Source organism: Marmota flaviventris, chromosome 14 (genome assembly GCF_047511675.1).
Source record: "Marmota flaviventris isolate mMarFla1 chromosome 14, mMarFla1.hap1, whole genome shotgun sequence".
In the NCBI taxonomy this organism is placed as follows: domain Eukaryota; kingdom Metazoa; phylum Chordata; class Mammalia; order Rodentia; family Sciuridae; genus Marmota; species Marmota flaviventris.
The window spans coordinates 60,757,522-60,778,784 of record NC_092511.1 but is presented as its reverse complement, the minus strand read 5'-3'; the positions used below and the strand labels follow the sequence as shown (position 1 = coordinate 60,778,784).

Genomic DNA, 21,263 nt, shown 5'->3' with positions numbered 1-21,263 from the left:
AAGATGGAAAAATATACCCTGTTCATGGATAGGCAGAACTAACATCATCAAAATGGCGATATTACGAAAAGTTCTCTATAGGTTTAATGCAATTCCAATCAAAATCCCAATGGCATTTCTTGTAGAAATAGAGAAAGCAATCATGAAATTCATATGGAAAAATAAAAGACCCAGAATAGCAAAAACAATGCTAAGCAGGAAGTGTGAATCAGGCGGTATAGCGATACCAGACTTCAAACTATACTACAGAGCAATAGTAACAAAAACAGCATGGTACTGGTACCAAAACAGGCGGGTGGAACAATGGTACAGAATAGAGGACACAGAAACCAATCCACAAAACTACAACTATCTTATATTTGATAAAGGGGCTAAAAGCATGCAATGGAGGAAGGATAGCATCTTCAACAAATGGTGCTGGGAAAACTGGAAATCCATATGCAACAAAATGAAACTGAATCCCTTTCTCTCGCCATGCACAAAAGTTAACTCAAAATGGATCAAGGAGCTTGATATCAAATCAGAGACACGGCGTCTGATAGAAGAAAAAGTTGGCTACGATCTACAGTCTGTGGGGTCGGGCTCCAAATTCCTCAATAGGACACCCATAGCACAAAAGTTAATAACTAGAATCAACAAATGGGACTTACTCAAACTAAAAAGTTTTTTCTCATCAAAAGAAACAATAAGAGAGGTAAATAGGGAGCCTACATCCTGGGAACAAATCTTTACGCCTCACACTTCAGATAGAGCCCTAATATCCAGAGTATACAAAGAACTCAAAAAATTAGACAATTAGATAACAAATAACCCAATCAACAAATGGGCCAAGGTCCTGAACAGACACTTCTCAGAGGAGGACATACAATCAATCAACAAGTACATGAAAAAATGCTCACCATCTCTAGCAGTCAGAGAAATGCAAATCAAAACCACCCTAAGATACCATCTCACTCCAGTAAGATTGGCAGCCATTATGAAGTCAAACAACAACAAGTGCTGGCGAGGATGTGGGGAAAAGGGTACACTTGTACATTGCTGGTGGGACTGCAAATTGGTGCAGCCAATTTGGAAAGCAGTATGGACATTTCTTGGAAAGCTGGGAATGGAACCACCATTTGACCCAGCTATTCCCCTTCTAGGTCTATTCCCTAAAGACCTAAAAAGAGCATGCTACAGGGACACTGCTACATCGATGTTCATAGCAGCACAATTCACAATAGCAAGACTGTGGAACCAACCTAGATGCCCTTCAATAGACGAATGGATTTAAAAAATGTGGCATTTATACACAATGGAGTATTACTCTGCATTAAAAAATGACAAAATCATAGAATTTGCAAGGAAATGGATGGCATTAGAGCAGATTATGCTAAGTGAAGCTAGCCAATCCCTAAAAAACAAATGCCAAATGTCTTCTTTGATATAAGGAGAGTAACTAAGAACAGAGTAGGGACGAAGAGCATGAAAAGAAGATTAACATTAAACTGGGATGAGAGGTGGGAGGGAAAGGGAGAGAGAAGGGAAATTGCATGGAAATGGAAGGAGACCCTCAGGGTTATACAATATTTCATACAAGAGGAAGTGAGGGGAAAATAATACAAGGGGGAGAAATGAATGACAGTAGAGGGGGTAGAGAGAGAAGAGGGGAGGGGAGAGGGGATAGTAGAGGATAGGAAAGGCAGCAGAATACAACAGACACTAGTATGGCAATATGTAAATCAATGGATGTGTAACTGATGTGATTCTGCAATTTGTATACGGGGTAAAAATGGGAGTTCATAACCCACTTGAATCAAAGTGTGAAATATGATATATCAAGAACTATGTAATGTTTTGAACAACCAACAATAAAAAAATTTTAAAAAAAGAATACAAGTAAAAATAAATATTGGCAAGGATGTGGGGGGAAAGATTCACTCATACATTACTGTTGGGACTGCAAATTGGTGCAACCACTATGGAAAGCAGTGTGGAGGTTCCTTAGAAAACTTGGAATGGAACTACCATTTGACCCAGTTTTCCCACTCCTCAATATTCATCCAAAGGACTTAAAATCAGCATTGAGGTGATGCAGTCACAACAAAATTTAGCAGCTCAATTCACAATAGTCAAACTATGGAACGAACCTAGGTGCCCTTCAACAGATGAATTGATAAAGAAAATGTGATATGTGTGTGTATATATATATATATATATATATATATATATACACATACATACACACACACACACACACACACACACATACATACATACACACACAATGGAATATTAAGGAATGAAAGTTTGGGAATTTCAAGATGGAGGACCAGAGGGAGGCAGCATTTTGTGTTGCTCTGTGATCCAGATCTCACTTAATCAGAATACTGCATCTCTGAGAGTGTTATAGGACCCCTATACAGCTACTCTCTGCAGAAATTACTAGCGCTGTGACCCCGCAAAGGGCTCTGGGCCTCAGGGTTCGAGCAGGAGGCAAAACCCAAAGTTCCAGTTCAGGCAAGACTCGGCAAGCACCTTAGCATAATCACCTATCGACACATCTGCAGACCTCCAAGACTTCACTCCGCTCCCACACAGGTCACTCAGCTGCTCCCTACCCACAACACAACGCCATTGCCTGGTTCCCCCAACCTCACCAGATACCCCGGCCCTGAAAGCAGACCACCATCATCTTGGATCAACATTCTTGCCATATTAGGTGGGGGCAGTTCCCAGATTGGATCTCCAGGGTCCAGTGGATTTTTGCAGAAATCACCAGCACTGCGACCACCCACACAGAAATCAGAGCCTCGGGGCCCTAGTAAGTCTCCGGACTCCAGACCCAAAGCCCGCAGTTCTAGCTCATGCATGGCTCACAAGCGACTTAACAGAAACACCTATCAGCACCTCTGCAGAACTCCAGACTGAGTGCCGCTCCCACGCAGATCACTTGGCTGCTACCCAGCCACAGCACAAGTCCATCGCCCAACTCCCACCACATCACCAGACACCCTGGTGTTGGAAGCACACCGACTCCATCTTGGAAAACCTTCCTCGCCATTTTATGGTGGACAGGGCTATCAGATCCGATGACCGTTTGAACAGGAGAGATCTTGGAACTCTACAAGAGCACTACAAATTTATGGGGTAAACACGATAAAACACCAGATCCATAGAGCAGGAAAGGAAGACACATGAGCAACACGAAAAGACAAAGGAAGAAAATACCACAAATAAATCAAGACAACAGATCATTAGAAGAATTGTAATATACAGCAGAAAAAAAGGACAGAGAAACACTTCAGGATATACATGGTTAAAATGTTTCGGGATCTCAAAGAAGACATAAGAGAACAAATACAGTCAGTGAAAGATCACTTCAACAGTGAGCTACATAAACAAATCCAAGAAGCAAAAGATCACCTCAACAGAGAGAGAGAGATTATACAAAAATAAAAAAAAATCTTTGAAATGAGAAGAAATAATAAAACAGATTTAAAACTCAAATGAAAGCATCAGCAACAGAGTAGACCACTTAGAAGATAAGACATCAGACAATGAAGATGAAATAAATCATCTTAAAAAGAACATAGACCACACAGCGAAAATGATAAGAAACCACGAGCAGAACATTCAAGAAATATGGGATAGCATAAAAAGACCAATTTAAGAGTTATTGGGATAAAGGAAAGCATAGAGGTCCAAACCAAAGGAATGAATAATCTATTCAATTAAATAATATCAGAAAACTTTCCAAACATGAAGAATGAATTGGAAATCCAAATTCAAGAAGCCTACAGATCACTGAATGTACAAAATCACAACAGACCCAGGCCAAGGCACATTATAATGAAAATGCCCAACATGCAGAATAAGGAGAAAATTTTAAAAGCCACAAGAGAAAGGAATCAAATTATATATAAGGGAAAATCAATTAGGATAATGGCAAATTTTTCAACACAGACCCTGAAAACTAGAAGATCCTGGAACAACATATATCAAGCTGTGAAAGATAATGGGTGCCAACCAAGAATCTTGTATCCAGCAAAATTAAGCTTTAGATTTGAAGATGAAATGAAAACCTTCCATGATAAACAAAGTTAAAAGAATTTATAGCTAGAAAACTGGCACTACAAAACATACTTGGCAAAATGTTTCATGAAGAGGAAACAAAAAACAGCAATGAAAATCAGCAGAGGGAATTAGTACAGTAAAGGAAAGACTAATCAAAGAGGAAAACCAACTCAAGTAAAATAACAAAAATAAACAAATATGGCTAGAAATACAAACCATGTCTCAATAGTAACCCTAAATGTTAATGGCGTAAACTTACCAATCAAAAGATATATGCTAGCACATTGGATTAAAAACAAAAAGACCCAACAGTATGTTGCATCCAGGAGACTCATCTGATAAGAACTGACATACACAGACTGAAGGTGAAAGGGTTGGGAAAAATCATACCATTCACATGGACTGTGGAAGCAAGCAGGGGTTTCCACATTCGTATCAAATAAGGTAGACTTCAAGCAAAGGTTAATCAAAAGGGATAAAGATGGACATTACATACTACTCAAGTGAACCATACACCAAAAAGACATAACAATCATAAATATATATGCCCCAAACAATGGTGAAGCTATGTTCATCAAACACACTCTTCTTAAGATCAAGAGTCAAATTGACCACAACACAATAATCTGGGGTGACTTTAACACACCTTTCTCACCACTGGATATATATTCCAAACAAAAGTTGAATAAAGAAACTACAGAACTCAATAACACAATCAATAACTTAGACTTACCTGACATATACAGAATATTTCAACCTGCATAAAGGGATACACTTTCTTCTCAGCCGCACATGGATCCTTCTCTAAAATAGACCGTATACTGTGCCACAAAGCAACTCTTAGCAAATACAAAAAAGTAGCGATACTATCGTGCAATGTTATCAGATCATAATGGAAGGAAATTGGAAGTCAATGACAAAATAAAAAATAAAAATTTCTCCATCATATGGAGACTAAACAATATGCTACTGAATGAACAATGGGTCACAGAGGACACCAAGGAGGAGATTAAAAAATTCCTAGAGGAAAATGAGAACACAGACACAACATTTTGAAATCTCTGCAACACTATGAAAGCAGTACTAAGAGGAAAATTCATTGCATGGAGTTCATTCTTTAAAAGAAGAAAAAGTCAACAAATAAATGACCTCATACTACATCTCAAAGCCCTAGAAAAAGAACAACAAACCAGCAGCAAAAGCAGTTGAAGGCAAGAAATAATCAAAATTAGAGCTGAAATCAATGAAATCAAAACAAAAGAAACAATTAAAAACTTGACAAAACTAAAGTTGGTTCTTTGAAAAAAAATAAATAAAATTAACAGACCTTTAGTCACGCTAATGAAGAGAAGGAGAGAGAGAACTCAAATTACCGGCTATCTATTTTAAGCCTCAGGCCAACATCATTCTAAACAAAGAAAAATTGAAGGCATTCCCTCTAAAAATTGGAACATGACAGGGATGCCCTCTTTTCACCACTTCTATTCAACATAGTTCTTGAAACACTGGCCAGAGCAATTAGACAAATGAAAGAAATCAAAGGGACACGTGTAGGAAAAGAAGAACTTAAATTGGCACTATTTGCTGACAATATGATTCTATACCTAGAAGACCCAAAAAGCTCCACCAGAAAACTTCTAGAACTAGTAAGTAAATTCAGCAAACTAGTAGGATATAAAATCAACACCCATCAATCAAAGACATTTCTGTATATCAGTAACAAAGCCTCTGAGAAGGAAATGAGGAAAACTACCCCATTCACAATAACCACAAAAAATAATAAAAATAATAAGATACTTGGGAATCAATGAAAAAGGCGAAAGATCTATACAATGAAAACTACAGATTACTAAAGAAAGAAATCAAAGAAGACCTTACAAGATGGAAAGATCTACCTTGCTCTTGGACAGGCAGAATTAATATTATCAAAATGAACATACTACCAAAAGCACTATACAGTCTAATGCGATTCTGATCAAAATCCCAATGGCATTCCTCATAGAAATAGAAAAAGCAATCATGAAATTCATCTGGAAAAATAAGAGACCCAGAATAGCTAAATCAATCCTTAGCAGGAAGAGTAAAGCAGGTGGCATCGCTATACCAGACCTTAAACTATACTACAGAGCAATAGTAACAAAAACTATACTACAGAGCAATAGTAACAAAAACTATACTACAGAGCAATAGTAACAAAAACTATATTACAGAGCAATAGTAACAAAAACAGCATGATATTGGCACCAAAAGAGACAGGTAGACCAATGGTACAGAATAGAGGACACCCTCAGGATGCACAACGCCACCTACTGGAAGAGAAGAAGACAGAATTCTAAGAGTGCAATTTTTCCCTTCTTTCCTTTTTTCTTCTTATCTTTTTCTTCTCTCCTTTCCTTTCTTTTTTTTATTCCTTTCTATCTCTTTTCCCCCTCTTTTTCCTTCTTCTTTTCTTTTTACTTTTCTTCCTCCTTTTCTTCCTCTCAACCTCCCAAGGTTACTATTTCTACTACATGTAATTTACTAAATGCAAATAGGTGCTTGTTTCTATGCTTCTTATTGTCCTCCCACATACTTAACTACCCTAAAATACCTCCTGTCTATTCTCCTGCTAATAACCCCCTTCGTTAGAGTTCTCCTCCAGAGTAGCTAAAATATATTAACCCCATACCTTCACATCTTTCCCCCTTAACATAACATCCTATGCCCGACCCTCAGTTCTCTATACGCCACCAGAAACTGAATGTCTTTTATGAAACTAATGAATATATTTTAAATAATAATTGAATCCAACATCTCTAGACATAAAAACTAACTATAAACGTATTAATAACAAAAACTAGCTCACAGATGATGTATAGTTGATATTGGGAACTGTTAACATTGTCTCTCATCACAAAGGAGAGATCTCGGAACTATACAAGAGCAATACAAATCTACAGGAGAAAAACAATAACACAACAGTCACACAGAGCTGGAAAGAAATGTGAGCAGCATGAAAAGACAAGGAAAAAGCACCACAATCAATGCAGGACAATTCAACATTAGAAGAGGTAACCCAATTTCTAATGAGTTTAAGTCTCAAACTAATAGCCTATTTACTCCAGTTCCATCAAAGTACAAAAAAGTTTAAACAAAAAAATTATAAAACTTTATGAAAGAAAAAAAAGAAGAAAAAAAAAACACCTTACAGTTGCAAACTGAGCAGGCATTAGAACTAGACTCAAATATGGTAAAGATGCTGGAATTACACTTTAGGAAGATAAGAATGTTCGGAAGATGAATTGTGGTGATGGTTACACAAAAATTAAAGGTACTTAGCCACTTAAAATGATTAAGGTAAATTTTATGTTATGTTTATTTGTCACAATAAAAAAATGAAATCAAGGGGGAAGAAATGAGGTATAAAAGCATGAAAAGACAGGGAGGAATTATAAACGCATATTGGTAAGTGGGAAAAGTCATTCTGAAAAGGCAACATACTATATGGTTCTAACTATGACACTGCATAGACAAAACTGGAAAAAGTTTTAGTGAGAATATCAGGTTTGCCAGCATTTGAGAGGAAGGGAGAGAGGTGTGAATAGGCAGAAGGGATACAAGGGATTCCTAGTGCACTAAAACCATTCTGCAAGATATTTTAATAGTATTACTCTGTATAATACAAATGTCATTATTCATTTGTCAAAACCACAGAATGTACTAAACAAAGAGAGAACCCTAATATACACAATGGGCTTTAATTAATAAGGACATTAATATTGGTTTACCAACTGTAACAAACATTCTGCAGTAATACAATAAGGGAATAGGGAATAGGCATTTTTTACAGACATAAAACTCCTTCCCAAAAAGGCATATTATGTTATTTAAAAAGGATAAAACATCTGGTCAGAGGACTATAGAGGAAATAAAAGATGGGAACAACATTCTAAACAAACCAGACCTAATAGGTTGGACACAGAGACAGATGGAATAGAACTGAGATTCCAGATTAAATCCATATATCTATGGCCAAGGGATTTTCAACAACAGTGCTAAGATCATTCAATGGAGAAATAGTCTCCTCAACAAATCATGCTGGGTTATCTCATACAAAAGAATGAAGTTGAACTCTTTCTTAACACCATATAAGAAATTAACTCAAAATAGATCCAAAGCCTAAATGTAAAAGTAAACATTATAAAAATCTTATATCAATTACCAGCGAGGGAAGCCTGCAAAAAAGGTGACAGTCTCTACAGGCTATGAGTGTTTGGTGCCTGTGAGGGTGGCAGTGTGTAGAGCAAAATAGGAAAGAGTGAGAAAGAACAAGGATGGATGGTTGTCTGAGGTGCAGCCTGGCCAGAGACTCAACAGACAGTGGGAGAAGGAACAGGGCTCAGCCTTCAGTACTTTGCCTTCATCTCTGCTGACAGGGTATCCCCTCCTTTGCCAATACTGTGAGATGCTAATTGAAATGCAATCTATGGAGGGAACGCATTCCTTTCTGGTTGTTGTATTTTAAAGTCACAGACAGACAGCTCTCATTTCTAAGGAACCGGTCATTGATTACTAAGTTGTAGGTGAATCCTATGTTTATAACCTTCACTTTATGACTTCCCATGGTATAACCTTCTTTAGGCAAGGTATGAACCAATGTGATCTCATGACAACTCCTGCTACAACTTACTGTTCCTTTCAATATATTTACTGTGTTGGGAACACAGCGATAAGGGTGTGGGTGGTTGGTGTGGAAGACTAGATAAGTAGGTGACAACTGGCCCTTAAAGGAGTCTGGGAACACTAGAAGTGACTGTGCCTAAATAAAGTGAATATAATATTCTGAAATATCTGAAATGTGAGCCATGAACAGCATCACCAGCCTCCTGAGAAAAAAAAAGCTTGGTGAAGAATTAGCCTCCATGGTTTCTACTCCCTACTTTCCACTTGAGCTGATAGTGTAAGCCCCTTATTGAGGTTGGGAATGAGGTGGCAATAGCTGCACATTTCTCCAGTGCATATTCAGGAAGAACTGGGAAGTGCAGGGTGGTTGGAGTTCCCAGATACAGGCATAAGAGAACAGAATACAGCCCAGAAGTGCCCTGTGGTGCTAGCCTTCTCAGAACTCAGAAAAGAATGGCCTGCCTAAAGCCCTCTGGTTGCAGCAGAAAGTTGGAACAAGAACTTTTTCCTGATGTTAGATTCTTCCCTTTCCTACTACCTCTCCCTTAATTTTTGAAAAAGGACTATACACTGAGATGTAGCTCTAGGGTCACTAGAAGGAGGTCTGACAGTCTGTATGTATGAATGCAAGAATGTGTACCTGTGTTCATTTGCAGAAGTCCTGATACCAATTGGGGCACTGTAAGCCTCTTCATTGGCAGAGACTTGGCATTTGTTCTCTAATTTAAGAGAATAATAGGCCTATCCTTAGGGAGAGATTTTAGGTAGGCATTTTTCCCTGTTGGCATCCTCTTGTTTGGGTTTGTGAAAGAGGGAAATGGATAAGTGATTATCTCTAATCGCAATACAGCTGTCATTTGTGCTACACTAAATTTGTGCTACTGCATTCTTGTAGCCATCTTTCTTTTGACTGCAGCAGTGTTTATCAGTAGCTCAAAATGATCTATTTGATGCAGGGGAGTAAAACCTTTTTCATTTACAAAAGAAAAAGAGGGCTTAGGTTGTATGTTAGTGATAGAACAATTGCCTAGCATGTAAAAGGCCCTGGACTTGATCCCCAGACCAGGGGAAAAAAAAAAAAGGAAAAAGAAAAAGAAAGAAGGTACCCCCCCGACACACAAACACACACAATGACAGCTATAGGATAACTGGGCTACATCTTCAAGTTCACATGATATATTGTTTTGACACAGAAGCCTTCTTACTCAGTACAAAATGACAGAAGGCCTTAAAAAGACAATGAACAATCTCCAGAGGAGTGAAATGGAAGTTGGAACATAGGAACAGGCAATGGGGACTCAGGTACCACAGTGTAAATAAAGTGATAAGTTGTAATTAAAATATTGATTCCCTAATCATTCTGGCAAAGACCCAGACTTCCTATTGTCTTTACCCTTTCAGTTGCTTTTAGACTTTCCCAGTACATACAAACTCAAGAGTCAAAAGCAGGAATTATATGTTAGGCTTCCTAACAGGACCTGCAGCAGCTACTACTGTTCCTTTACAAGAGTCAAACAGGCCTGTAAATGTAGTATATATGGATACCCCATCCTAGAACTAATCTACAGGGATTTCCCAGCATCCATCCCTTCAATATCCAAAAAAATATCAAAATACCAAAGTGCATTTGTTTCGTTTATATCAAAACATCTTTCCCTGTCCTATCCTCCAATAGGACCTGCAAATGGCCTGCAAGTCTATTTTAACCTATTTTCCCAATAGGTATTATCCATTTTCTTCCTGTCTCCCTTTGTGTCCTCTCTACCCAGTCTCCCATTCATTGATACCTTCAACTAAGTCCCAGGAAGCACTTTTGTATGCTGAGTTGGTGATATGCCTTCACTCCACTTCCTCTTTTGTTGGGTTTAGAGGATAATAGGAACTATCCTGTACTCTGCAATGCTGAAAGGCCTTAGTTGCAGTCTAAGAGCAGCCAGCCAGCCAGCCAGCCATGGCAGGAAGACATGCATATTTGGTTGCAGTTGAACTGCAAATGTAGTTACTCATAGAAACTGAGTGTAAGGAAATTTAGGACACTCTTCATCAGAATCTGAAGTAATCTCAAAGCACTCCTCCTATCCCTCACAGCTGTACTCTGGCTCCCTAACCAGGCCAGGAAGCTTGGTCTGACTCTCCATCCCTGGTGCTCCCTTGAAAAGGAACCTGTCCCTCACTAGTAGACCCAGAACCTTGGTATCACTACTCTGTGGAGGGGCTGGTTGTTAGAATGCCCAAACTGGTGCTATTGTGGAACTACTGAATTTTTTTTTTTTTTTTTCAGAAACTCCATGGAAAAGAAATGTTATTCTTGGTCAGGGGGGTTGCCAAATCTTCACCCAAAAGGGAGCCATACCCCGCAACAATTTCTTTTTTAGTCTTCTTTATACCCTGCCCTCCTCCAAGCCAAAATATGGTCTGGCTTTTATCTTCCCATTTTGTTTTCGTCCTTTATTCTCCCTTTTTGTGTTCCATTTATTAAAACAGTTGCATATAATTAATTTTCATGAACTATAAAAAATTATTAATTCAAATAGACTAAAAGTCAATCTTAAATGGGGAGAAAGGTCTGAGGATGGGATAGAAAAGGACTTTTTGATTTAAATAAAACAAATGATGTGTTTGAATATTTTTCCGGGTACTGATGGGGTAGATGCTGGGATGTCCCTGTAGATTAGTTCCAGAATGGGGTATCCATATACACTGCATTAACAGACCTGTTCAACTCTTGTAAAAGGACGTTAGTAGATGCTGCAGGTCCTGTTAGGAAACATCATATAAAATTTCTGGTTTATTCTAAATGTCACCATGGAAGTCATTTGACTCTTGTCTTTATCTCCTTTTATGGTTACTATACCCATCCAAGTCTTTTGGAGGAGGGAAGAAAAAGAGATTTAAAATAAAAATGTCTAGAAATTTCTTTCAAAAGGAAAAACATAGGGATAGGTCTTTGTAACCTCATATTTGGCAATAAATTCTTAGATGCCACCAAAAGAATATTTTAAAAAATAATAATAGATACATTGGACGTCTTAAGAAATAAAAACTTTCATACTTCAAGAGACCCTATATGACCAGGCATGGTGGTACATGCCTGTAATCCCCGTGGCTCAGAGGCTGAGGCAGCCTCAACAATTTAGCAAGGCACTAAGTAACTCAGTGAGACCCTGTCTCTAAATAAAATATCAAAAAAAGGACTGCGGATGTAGCTCAGTGGTTAAGCACCTCTGGATTCGCTCCCCAGTACAAAAAAAAGAGAGGGCTGGGGTTATATGTAGTTCAGTGGTAGAGCACTTGCCTTGCACGTGTCAGTGTCAGGCACTAGGTTCAATCCTCAGCACCACATAAAAATAAATATTGTGTCCATCTACAACTAAAAAAAATTTTTTAAAAAGAGAGATACTCTATATAAAAAAATGTTAAAAAAAATCAAAATCTGCATATTATATATCTGACAAGGGAAACATATGAAAATATAACAATTCTTACAACTCAATAATAGACAAATAACCCAATTTTAAAATGGGCAAAAAATAAGCCAATCCCAAAAAAAACAAAGGCTGAATGAATGTTCTCTCTGAAATGCAGATGCTGACTCACCATGGGGGAGGGGGCAGTTCGGCCACCTGATTGGACAGGGTGGAATGAGGGGAAAAGGGATGGGAATGGGAAAGACAGTAGAATGTATTGGACAAATTTCCCTACGTTCATATATGAATACGTGACCAGTACAACTCCATACCATGTACAATCACAAAAATGGGAAGTTATAAGATGTACACTTGTATCAGCCCCACCAAAAGTAAAGCTGGAGGCTATAAAGGAAGGGTCCTTGTGTGAGAGTGCTTAATAATAATGATCACAAGAGTCACAAATTTGTCCTGAGTTAATTTGAGTCTGATTTCATAGACTCACAAGTCTTCCTAACCTCCTACCTTGATGAACTTGATCCATTTTTCAGGGATAAGATTCTGAGTTACTGTACTCATGGTTTTCAGAGACTGGCTGAAATATTGTTTTGTGCTAATTATTTACAAAAAAGTAATGCTTTGCTGTCTTTATTGTCTTAGCATGATTCTTGCCCCAGGTATGCCTTGTCCAGGCACCACCATCTGCCCCTGTAGAACTCAGGACTGCTCTGATGCTGAATCCCCTTAACTGTCCACACCCCACCTGATAGAGAATAAGGACTTTGGGTTACTTCCCCCAACTTAGCCCCCTTTCAACAGGAAGCAGTTTGGAGATGTTGTCGCCTATTTTTCCATAGAAATGTTATGTAGAAATCTACAGTAGGGAAATGTAACAGTAGTCCACTTTATCCTTTGAATATAACCCTTGCTACTCTGCCACTGCCACTTATTTTTTAAATGGACTTGTTCCTTTCTCTACCTCTCTCCCAGCTTTCCTAATCTCTTTCCTCCCTAATCTCAGGGGAAGCAGGATTACCTTTATTTCCCATCCTAGGCAGAGTTATCTGTCCCTGAGTACACACCCACCATAGAAACAAGTAATACAGACTTTAGGGATGGTACCAGAAGATCTTAAAAATGACTATCTCCCAAATTAACAAGTGAATTACAACTTCAGACAGAGAACATGTAGAATGTAGCCTTTGTGTCACTTCTTTAATAGCCCCCTGTTCCTGCTGATGGGCAGAATCACAATCTTTGGGACAGGAGTCCCCTGTGTTTCTCCTTTGCTAGCAAAGCAATAAACCTTTTTTTCTTTTTTTCAAAAAGAAAAAAAAGAGGGGGGGGAGTTACATTCCATTATGTATAATATGTCAAAATACATTCTACTGTCACTTTTAACTAAAAAGAATAAAAAATAAAAAATTTTTTAAAAGAATGGACAAAAGATCTAAATATTTTTACCAAGCAGGTATACAAATGACCAATAAGCATATGAAAAGATGTTCAACATCATTAGCCACAGGGAAATACAAATCAAAATTACAATGAGGTACCACTTCACATGTACTAGTATGGCTATAATCAATAAGTCAGATAACAAGTGCTAGTGAGAGTGTGGAGAAACTAAAACTCATGTACACTGCCAGTAGGAAAATAAAATGGTGCAGCCACTTTGAAAAACAATCTGTTAGGTTCTAAAAGGTTAAATATAGAATTACCACCTGTACCAGCAATTCTACTCCTAGAATTATACCCAAGAGAAATGAAAGCACATGTCCACACAAAAATTTGCACACACATTGACAGCAGCAGCACTGCTAACAGACAAAGATGGGGAGGAAAAAAAATTATGTTCATCAGCTAATGAATGGATAAACAAAATATTATTTATTTACACAATATATCATTATTCAGGCATAAAAAGGAATGAAAAAAATACATGCTATGTCACGGCTAAATCCTGAAAACAATTATGCTGTGAAAGAAGTAAGTCACAAAAAAACAAACAGTATGATTCCATTTATATGAAATACACAGAAGACACAAATCTACAGAGACAGAAAACAGAATAATGGTTGCTCAGGAGAATGAAAGATGGGGGATATTATCTAAAATGTACAATATTTCTTTCAGAAGTGAGGAAAATGTTCTAAAATTGACTATGATAATAATGGAACCTATCTATGAATATATTGAAAGCACTGAATTGTCATGTTAAATTGTGTGGTATGTGAATTATATGTCAATAAAGCTGTTAAAATGTTTTTAAATAAGACAATTAAGCCCTTGACAAAATAGGTTAAAAAATCTAAGCAAACATAAGGAAAAAGTAAAATATGAAAATAAAATTATTATATTAAAAAGTGAAAAGCATTAGCATTAAACTTAAATTCAAGAGCTGCTTCCTTGGGTGAAAAATAAACACCTACCAACTCAAATCAAGAGGAAAATAAAACAAAACTAGAAATCAGAAATGAAAATAACTACATAAAATTGAAAAATAAAGAACACTGTGTTCAGTTAAAATTGAAGACTAATAACTCCATTATCATTAATTAGAAATCCTTCCTAGAAAATCACAAAGTACCAAAATGAAAGAAAAAGAAAGTGCATATAGATAAACTATAACCCTGAGAGGAATCCAGAGGCATAGTTTCACTGGTGAAAAAATTTCAAAACTAAGGGGAAAATTCATATAGATTTAAACCAATTCAGGACACAGACTAATAAAACATCCTAGGCCTTTTATGAAAATGGCATAATACCAACAAGGTAAAAGGTTCAGTCTTGTATTCTCTCTCTCATCTGTGAAATAGTAATCTGCTGGAGTGGGGGCTTGAGAATAACAGTGAAGAGTGCTGGAGGCTGACAGAGGAAATAGATTACCAAGCACTATCTATAACTCAGTTAAAATTGAAAACTAATAAATTCTAGTGACACAGTCCACAATGAATTATGTTTGCCAGCCTGGCTCAGGTATTTAGGGGACCAGCATGAAAACAAAAACAGTAAAGGCTCTGAATCCCTCACTTCCCTGAATTCTTAAAAAAGACTTACACTGGTAACATTTTGCTTTGGATTTAAACAGTTCCGTGGCTTATCTCAGTCTCAATAACAGGACTAGAAACTTAATCAATGCCCACTAAAACACCCTTCCTACCTAGTGACAGCTGTGTAAAAGAGGAAATCAAGTATTAGAATTTTATTATTTACTTTGAACAGATTAAGTGAAATTAACGTTTCCTATTATTTGATCTCATCCTCTGAACACTATACGGCACTAAATGCTACACAACTAATATATCTTCAAAAAATTTCAGAACTCTGAGTATAGCTCAATAGCAGAGTGCTTGCCTAAGTATAAGCAAGGGCCTGAGTCTGGTCCTTGGCATTGCAAAATAAAAATTTAAAAATTCATAGTTCAGGGCTGGGGATGTGGCTCAAGCGGTAGCACGCTTGCCTGGCATGCGTGCGGCCCGGGTTCGATCCTCAGCACCACATATAAACAAAGATGTTGTGTCCGCCGAAAACTAAAAAAAAAAAAATAAATATTTAAAAAAAAAAAACTCTCCCTCTCTAAAAAAAAAAAAAAAAATTCATAGTTCATAAATTTCTAGCAAGGAACACTGAACTTTATTCCTTTAAACACTTTCCAACTTATGCCAATAAGTTTTCATGTCAGTGAACTAAAGGAAAAGTTAGCTGAATACTCATTACATCCCCTTAACACTATCTTTAATACAGAAGACCACCTACATCTTCATATATTTTCTAAGGAAATAATAATTGATTTCTCTAAAAAACAAAAACAAACAAAAAACCCCTGGGGGAAACACTGGTCTCTAAGAAGCAAAATTCTTCTAATACACAGATAAGTCACTGTTATAAATTTCTTACACTGTCTGTAATGAGTTCATTTAGAATTCCTACTGAAGTCCTGAAGGTATAAATTTAAATATTCATCATTATTCAAACAAGAGGTCATAAAACAAAATAAGTTAGGAGACTTCATTCAAAAGTATGGCTTCAGGGACTGGGGTTATAGCTCAATGGTAGACCGCTTGCCTACCATGTTTAAGGCCCTGGGTTCAATCCCCAGCACCACATTAAAAAAAAAAAAAACAAGTAAATAAAATAAAGGTATTATGTCCATCTACAACTAAAAGAAAATATTTTTTTAAAAAAGTATGGCTTCAATTATGGTCTAAGTGTAGATGACTTACAATTTAAAAATCTCCAGTCAGAACCTCTCCTCTAATCTTCAAAACTAAATTCATAATCTTAGCACTCACCTAACCAATTCCATTACCTCCCCCATGGCCACCAACCCACCATAAGCTTGGCCATATCTCAATATTAGCACAGCATTCACTCTATAACCTAACTTGTGGACATGTCCTGTCCAATCCATTAGGGGTAAAGATTTTGCTTTGAAAGTACCTCTTGAATCTGTCCACTTTTCCCCTATATCAATACTTTCCTATTCCAAAATATCAATATCTTTGCATGGCAATTTTGCAGTGGCCTCCTAATTAGTGTGCCTTTTATCACTGCTGTTCCCTAAGCCACACTGCTATCACAGCAGTTCACTCTGCTACAGTGATCTTTCTGAAGCACAAATCTTATACACCCCTTTGTTTAAAACATTTTCATTGATTTCCCAAATCTCCAAGCATAAAGCCCCTAAATCCCTGACACACCACACAAAGCCTTGCAGTCTGTACTCAAACCACATTGGCCTTTAGTTCCTTGAAAATGCCAGGCTTACTCCAACCAACATTATCTCTCTTCATGCTTTTTCCTCAACTAAAAGGCTCTTTCTTGCTCTTTGTCTAGTTAACCTTAGTCTGTCTTCTGATATCAGTTTTATCATAACCTTCTCAAGGAATTTCTCCATCTTCACTGACAAGGCCAGGTTACCTTAGCAAATACTAAAATAATTACTTTCATAGTACTTTAGCATCACATGGGTTTTACTTTTATGTGATCATCTGAATTTTATCTGCCTCCCTCTCTAGCCTTCGAACACTAGGAAGGTAGGGACCAAAAATGTTTGTGTTCATCAAGGTTTCCTTAGCATCCAGCAATGTGTGCCACATGGTGAATTCTTAATAATATTTGCATAATGAGTTACATACCCCCTGGAATGTTTACCAAGCGAAACAACAACTGCTCTTTACTGATCACCAGTCTAGAGCATCTCTGTGATGATGGAACTGGTCTATGAGATGGAATTGGTCTATATATTTCTGCTCTGTCCAATGTTAACCACTAGCCAAGCATGGCTAAAGAGCATTTGACAAGTGATTAAAACAATGGAGACACTGAATGTCTAATTTTATCCCTCACCCCCAATTTCGTGCTTGGGATCAAACCCAGAGTCTTGCACATGTTAGGCAAGCACTCCACCACTGAACAACGCCTTCCAAACCCTGTAACTTTATTTATTCTTAACTAAGATACAAAGACCCACAGGTGGCTAGTGGTTCCGGTGAACAGCACAGATCTTGCTTCTTGTAAAGCAATAAATTATATGTATGATTACTTTCAAAATGATCTTTGCGGACCAACCACAAAAAGCTCTTTATCTATTCTGAATTACATTGTGTTTGGGGCTGTATCACAAATCTCTTGCATTTAAGTCCCTCCCAAAAGCTGGGGGCACATTTATTGATACAAACGGGGGTCCGGGAAAACACAGTCTGCAGGAAGCCTGGCAAGACCACCAGATGACGCAGTGGACACATTCACTCTATTTCTTTATGGGGACTCCTGCACTTCAATTAAACTCATCTGCTAATTATCGCCTCAGCAAGTTATTCCCAGTGCGGCCACTCTCTCTCCCCAATCCTACGCCGCCCTTCTCCCTTCCCTCGGGGCACAAAAAGCCCCACCTGCTCTCTAAAACTTTTAACTATACCCCCTGGGAAATACTGGCTCCCCCGAACATCTGTCCTAGTTGAAAAGACCGGAGACCCAACCAGAGGGAGGAAACAGGAGAAAGAACCGGGGATCTGCAGTAGTCGGACAGCACCTGGGCTGGAGTCGGGGACCCGAAGGCGAGCATACACCCACAAGCCTTGAAGGCGCGCTTTTTAGCTGTCAGGTCCCGCGACAAGCCGCGCGCAGAGCAGCGCGCTCAGGGCCCTGGGTCCCCGCGACCCTTCGGCCGCCCCACACCCCACGGCGGCCGCCTCACCTCGGAAGAGGTACTCTCGCTCTGTGAGTAGCGCGGCCTCGGCGGTGGCAATGGAGGAAAAGTCACGCCGGGGCGTGCCAGCAGCCAAGCCTTGGCCTCCTCATCTTCCTCGTCGTCCGTACTTTCCAGTGGCTGGTACTGGTAGTTTAAGCCGGAGTCCAACTCGGGCTCCCGCTCGGGCTCCCGCTCCGGCCCCGGCCCCGCCTCCTCCTCCACCTCTTCCACCTCTTTCACCTCCTCCACCTCTTCCACCTCTTTCACCTCCTCCACCTTCCCCATCACGGTCTCATCGGAGTTCGGGGCCCTATCCGTCTGCGCCGCGGTCGCTGCCGCCACCTCCGCCTCCTCCTCCTCCTCCAGCTCGCCAGGCCACGGCAGATCTTCAGGCTCCATGTTGGCTTCTCGCTCCCGGCGGCTGAGGAGGAGGGGGGGAGGGGAGGGGAGGGGAAGAGGGCTCGCTGGCGGTTGTGGCCTTGCGCAGGCGCAAATACCGCCACCGCCTCCCACGGGGCGGGGCTGGGAGAGAGCGCGGGTTGCTAAGGACGCCCCGCGGGGCGGGCGAGAAGGCCCCAGGTGGGGGGAATCGCGAGAGAGGCGACTACACCGCTTCGCCCCGTCACCGGCTGAGACCTTGCTCATAGTACTGTAAGCTCACAATAAACCCAGACTGGGCTCCTATTGGGCGCGGAGGGACCCACACAGAGAGAATTTAGCCTCGATTTTTGACCTTGCACCGAGGAGAGGTCAGACCCTAGGGTAAACCCATGATAACTACACTTGCAAATTAAAGATTTTTAAAGGTTTGATGCCATTGTGACAGGCTGTATAGGGGGAGCTTGAAACCTAACGTGGAGAGGAGAGGGGTTAAGAAAAGAATCGAGTGGTGGCATCGGAAGATGGGAGTTAGAATCCTTGTATGACCACTTACAGAGTAGCTCTAAGTATCTACAAAATGGTAATAGGATGATTGTGCTAATTAAAGGAACTAACCAATGTAGAAATAGGGGAGGGGGAGGGGAGGGAAAGTATACCTACTGTTAGACAATATTATTACCAAATCAGTATAAACTCAGCAATGATGAAAATTGAAGATTAATGACCTGTGTCCTGACTTTGTCTCCCGTTGACTAAAAAGGGATAGGATGGAATTGAGAAATTTATGGCATCTGGGAACTGGTCTAACACTAATAGATTCAGTGTTAGTAGGAGCTGGCCTGGCATCCTTTTATTGAGCCCAAACGTGCTCACAAGACAGTTTTTGTTTGTTTGTTTGTTTGTTTGTTTGTTTGTTTTTTAGTTGTAGTTGGACACAATATCTTTATTTTATTTATTTATTTCTATGTGGTGCTGAGGATCGAACCCAGCGCTTCGCACGTGCCAGGTGAGCGCTCTACCGCTCAGCCCCAGCCCCAGCCCCAAAGACACTGTCTTAATCTGTTTTCTGTTGCTAGTAACAAAATATCACTGGGTATGTCTTAAATAAAGAGGTTTATTTGGGTTCACATTTCCGGAGGTCCAAAGCCAAAAGAGGATATCCAGTGATGACCTTGTTAGCAGAGTCCTGAGGCAGTGCAGGGAATCACAGAGCAAGAGGCACATGTTGTGTATATATTCTCTCTCTACCCCTCCCCCATTATCTATCTCTCTATCTCCCCCCCCTTATAAAGCCACCTGTATTCAATAATGGAGACTCCACCCTGATGACCTTATCTAATTCTGGTCACCTCCTAAAAGCCCCTCCCCTAAACACCATAGTTAGATTGTTTCCACTCTCTTAATACCTCACAGTGGTGATTAAACTCCAATATGAGTTTCAAAGGGGACAAATCATATTCATATCATAATAAACACGAACATCATGCAAGGTCATTCTGTGACTGTGGTGAAGTGAGGCGAAAAGCAAGACCACTACATAACCTCATTTAAGCACAGACTAAAATGATGTTTCTATGCAAATCACAAACATGCCAAACATCTTTCTCTTTCGTCTCATTTAAGCATTGTACTAATTAACAGCTCTGGCATCACTATATTCTTCCCTTCTTCTAGGTAAGATTCATTAAGATATTCAATCATAAAATTACCTCTGTCCTTGACAGCATCCATTTCTGAGCAAAGCCCTGACTCTTTGGGGAAAAAAAAAAAATTAAGTCCTGCTTCTTTAAACCTTCCCCTCAAATCACCTAACATGATCCCAATGTATTCTCCCTTGCAACAAACAAATCCAACTTTGTGTTTCTGGTGATCTTTGGCCAAAGACCAGTGATAAAAGATGGTGATGATGTAAGTTCTGTGACAATTTCAAATTTACTATGAGTGGGGTGCATGCCCACTTACAGAATTCTGATTTCTGCTCTGAAGCACAGTACCTCCTCATCAAAGATTTATTAAGGCTTTTGTAGTTTCCAGGCTGCCTCCTAGTACCAATCTCCATGGCCAAGTAAGTGCCCTGGTTGGTCTTTCCTCTGGTACTCATAGCAGTAGGTGTTAAGATGGAGTTGCCAAAGGATAGCAGCAGAGAGTTCTCAGTCAGTGAAGTACAGAGCAATCTGACAACCCAGGCCTTGTCATTCAGACTCTTCCTATTACCTGTGTTACCCCCTTGGGAGGTTCAACTCTTGCCCAAATCAATATTCAGACATTCCTGTTTATCTGGGATGTTGATTCTGAGTACCATGTATCTTTTCGTTTCTTGGCTCCATTTGCTCTCAGAGCCATTTAGACATACATTTGAGATCTTCTCGGGGAAAGATATGGTAGAGAGTTTTGGAGGCATCAGAAACTGCTCCCCCCAACACATACACTTTTTTTGAAACTTTTTTTTTTAGTTGTAGATGGACACAATACCTTTATTTTATTTATTTTTATATGGCACTGAGGATCATTGAACACAATGCCTCACACATGCTAGGCAAGTGCTATACCACTGAGCCACA

The 21,263-nt window shown here is 39.3% G+C and overlaps 1 protein-coding gene across 1 annotated transcript in view; it reads right to left on the bottom strand.

The window, feature by feature from the left end:
* Alms1 (ALMS1 centrosome and basal body associated protein) overlaps positions 1–18,720 on the bottom strand; it is a 215,807-nt gene extending 197,087 nt beyond the window's left edge. Inside the window, exons 1-2 of the mRNA XM_071601714.1 lie at positions 18,664–18,720; positions 18,328–18,597 (exon numbers count right to left, since the gene is read on the bottom strand). Coding sequence (XP_071457815.1) covers positions 18,328–18,597; positions 18,664–18,720 — 327 coding nt within the window. The remainder of the gene's footprint in view (positions 1–18,327; positions 18,598–18,663) is intronic.
* Positions 18,721–21,263: the final 2,543 nt, after the last annotated feature.